The sequence below is a fragment of the Theobroma umbraticum genome, unplaced genomic scaffold (assembly GCF_002168275.2).
Source record: "Theobroma umbraticum cultivar Fairchild unplaced genomic scaffold, ASM216827v3 scaffold_44.0, whole genome shotgun sequence".
In the NCBI taxonomy this organism is placed as follows: Eukaryota; Viridiplantae; Streptophyta; class Magnoliopsida; order Malvales; family Malvaceae; genus Theobroma; species Theobroma umbraticum.
The window spans coordinates 2,880,158-2,883,667 of NW_018397255.1; the positions used below are offsets into that span (position 1 = coordinate 2,880,158).

General features: G+C 36.4%; 1 protein-coding gene across 1 annotated transcript; it reads right to left on the reverse strand.

Annotated features, from left to right (window-relative positions):
• Positions 1-217: 217 nt before the first annotated feature.
• On the reverse strand, positions 218-3,056 carry LOC110409107 (glycosyltransferase-like protein). Its single transcript, XM_089782399.1, has 3 exons — positions 2,424-3,056; positions 1,151-1,396; positions 218-1,049 (listed from the first exon to the last, which is right to left on the reverse strand). Exons 2-3 carry the CDS (start codon positions 1,229-1,231, stop codon positions 507-509), a joined length of 624 nt encoding a protein of 207 aa, XP_089638525.1. The 5' UTR covers positions 1,232-1,396; positions 2,424-3,056; the 3' UTR covers positions 218-506.
• Positions 3,057-3,510: the final 454 nt, after the last annotated feature.

Sequence of the window (3,510 nt, forward strand, 5' to 3'; positions counted from 1 at the left end):
TGAACATATGAACAGATTAAATGTTTACAAAGAAAAAAAAATAGCAGTAAGATGCCAGAAATCTCTTTCTGGGACCAAACTAGCACTTTTAAATGTTGCATCATTCAACCTAAGTCCCCTTTGACAAACTTTTACAGATGTGAATAGTCTTGTTAAACCATAAAAAGTCTTGTGGATTTTAAACTAAAACAATGGTTTTATAGCAAGGTTCATCAAATAAAAAAGAACAATAAAGTTGTGTTTGTACTTAAAAGTCTTCTAAAGTCGGACTTGAAAGTATTGACTGATTGAAAAGCTGAGCTCAACAAAAGATCAAGTCAATATGTATAGTAGTTGGTTTTGCAAGTCAGGGAATCAAGTGATCTTTACAAAAGACTCCACCACCCACTTTGCTAAGAAAAAAAACTAAGCAGAAACTTCCACACAAACATCAATCACAGAAAATTAGTCGATAAGAAGCAGTCTAAAATCTAATCATATCGACTTGCAAGATATTTTCTTTTTTTTCAAGTCATATTCATACTTAAAACTTGGAAAAGCCAAGGAGGCTGTTTTAGCCTTTCCTGTCTCAATTGTTCTTCAAGATCAATATTGTTTTTACTTCCACTTGGGTACCCCAATGTCATGTCAGTGACCTGGAAGAGTCCGAGCTGATCACGGCCACTTAATTCTTCTGTTGTTGTACTTGTCTTCCGTTTGGTCATGGAACTTGTCCTGTTCATATGACTGGATTCGGTGGAAGAAGAAGAGAAGCTTGGTCCAGAATCCGAAGTTGGAGGAGTCCCATGTTTCTTCCTCGGCAAGTACCTTGTGGGCCCTAACGTCAGCTCTATCTCGCTCTCATCTATGACCTCTAACATTCTGTTACCGTGATCTGCTTCTGCAATATTGTATTCTTCAGCCGGGCGTTCCAAGTCAAGCCTCATTCTTGAATTCTGATGCATATTTCCATTGTGATCTTTCTGTAAGAAGCCTCCGTTGTGCCTGCCGTTCTCAATGCTCTTCATCAATGTCTTTTGGATTCGATATAGACGATGGAGCTCGTAGACCTGAAATATTGCTTCAGGTTTAGAACAACAAATACTGTATGACAGATGAAGATAAAGTAAATAAATATAGCAGAAAAAAGGTAAGAGATAAGGGCATACACCTGCTCTTTGAATGTTTCTTCATGTTTTAACATTGCCATCCTCATACACTCCTTATCATACGGCCTAAGAAGCTTCTCCATCGGACTTCAATCAATGTTGCCCGTGCAATGTGCAAAATTGGTTATATCCCAAGATATCCAAGGATAAATAGAGTTGAAATTGGCAATCCCTTACTCTCCAAGAAATTTGCTCAAAAAGCAGATCACATATCTACTCTGATGCCCAATCACCTTTCGCTACTCCACCTGTTAAATGAGGGAAAAATTGCAAAAGGATTAAAAAGCTGAGAAACCTTTGATTGGTGATGGATTGTTTGCATTCACAATTGAAAGGCATGAAGGCATTAATGTTTCCAACACTAGCATGAAAGTATAATAACATCAACTACTTTTAGTATAATTTGTCTGCTTGTTCACATGTTTTTGGGCCACAATGATAATCTTCCATACAAAATATCTTCCATTATGCAGCCTTGTCTATGGTGCATACAGCATATATATCACATGTGGCTTCAATGCTCTTTCCCTCATGTTCCACCCCCCCGACTTATCTTTTTTTCCCTCTTGGTATTATTCTTAATTATCTCAGTACTTCTTTTCTGGTTAATAAATACTTCTTAATTATCTAATCCTACATTACCTTTTTATAACCACATTTTCCTCCATCTAAATGGATCTTCTGGTTAACTTAACACTGACATACCATTTGATTCCAGTGATGAATTCTATATTACCTTTTTAAATTTATTCAAGCCAAACATTCATGATTCCATTGATGAATTCTAGCTTCCTGATTTCTCTCTCTCTCTCTCTCTCTCTCTCTCTCTCTCTCTCTCTCTCTCTATATATATATATATATATATATATTTGTTAAATGAAATTAAATACATTCTATATATATGAAATTTAGTTAAAGCATCCAAATTAAGATCAGAAGTTTTGAATATGCAGATACTAAGACTGGAGAAGAGAAGAGGAGTTCAGAAAATCCGTTCTTTAAGAAGAAAACATCATGCAAATATGAAAGCCGCAGGTGATTCTGCATAGTAAGATGACGGTTATCATGTTGAAGGGAAATTCTTAAAGAATCCTTTTGAGATGAATGAACCTGTGAGATTCCAAATGCATCGACGATAATTGAACATCTAAAGAAGTCCCTACCATATCAAAGTTAATGTTCTGAATCTTCTCTTTTATTCTCTTCTTGCAATGAATTCATGCATGAGAAAAGAAAAAAGGGTGGTAAGAAATTGAAGAGAGCATATATTCTGACCTGTTAGAGACTGATCAAGAGCAAGAAGATCTCAGCCTTTTGTAGCAAACTAGTTGCAGAAGAAAAGAAGCAAAAGAAAAGGGAACTGTGGCTTGCAAGGAAAGGGGAGAAAGGCGAAAAGCTAGCGAGTAACTCTCCTCTCGAACCTCAACTAGAGCCACAGCCTGGTTTCACAGAGAACGAAGACGACCTTGCCCTCGCATTCCCCATCAGTATATACTGCAGAGAAGTTTAAATAAAAAATATAAAAAAACAGAGGGAAGAATTTAAGATTCTCTCTTTCACACAGAAACCAAAGTGGTTGCTGCATCTGGGGCTTGAGGCATGCCAAACAAATCCCAGTCCCTTAGCCAATGCCATTTAAGTTTTGTGAAAGAGATGCCTCAGACAGGTCCAGCAACGCATTTATATAATATTAGATATAATAATACTCAAAACATATATATGCATAGATATATACTATAATTCTGGATATCGACATTTCTATAATGGTTTGAGGATCACAAGGCCCTAGCAGTTGTCCAGACAATCATCAAAATAAACAGCTTAGCTTGCTAAGTAGAATCACATGCACCCAAGAATTCTATATCCCTAGCAACAGTTGTCTCTCAATTATTATACTTAACAAATTTCTTTTACATATTTTGTGCTAGGAGAAACTGATATGAAGGAGCTTAAGGTGGCATCTCCTGGCCCGCCGACAATTAGATCCCCACCGTACGATAAGTGAGTACCCGCTTAAAAAACCCATCTCAAAAGTTAAAGACTGGCCACACGATCTCGAATCCAACAGTGCAGAAACTTAAAGATCTTGATTCTTAAATTATATATATATATATATGTATCAGATATATCCCAAATAGAAAAATAGGCAAGCCAAATCTTGAAGACTTTGAAACTTATTACATTTTATATTATTGTTACAAGAATTGGTGAGGCAGAGACATGAAAGATCATGGATTTTATCTGTGCAATTGTGGTATAAGTATAAATAAAGATGGGATCATTGGATCTGAGTTGTTGGATTCTATTTCACCCCACACCAAAGAAAGACCCAACACAATGATTATAGCCGTTAATTGGCCAT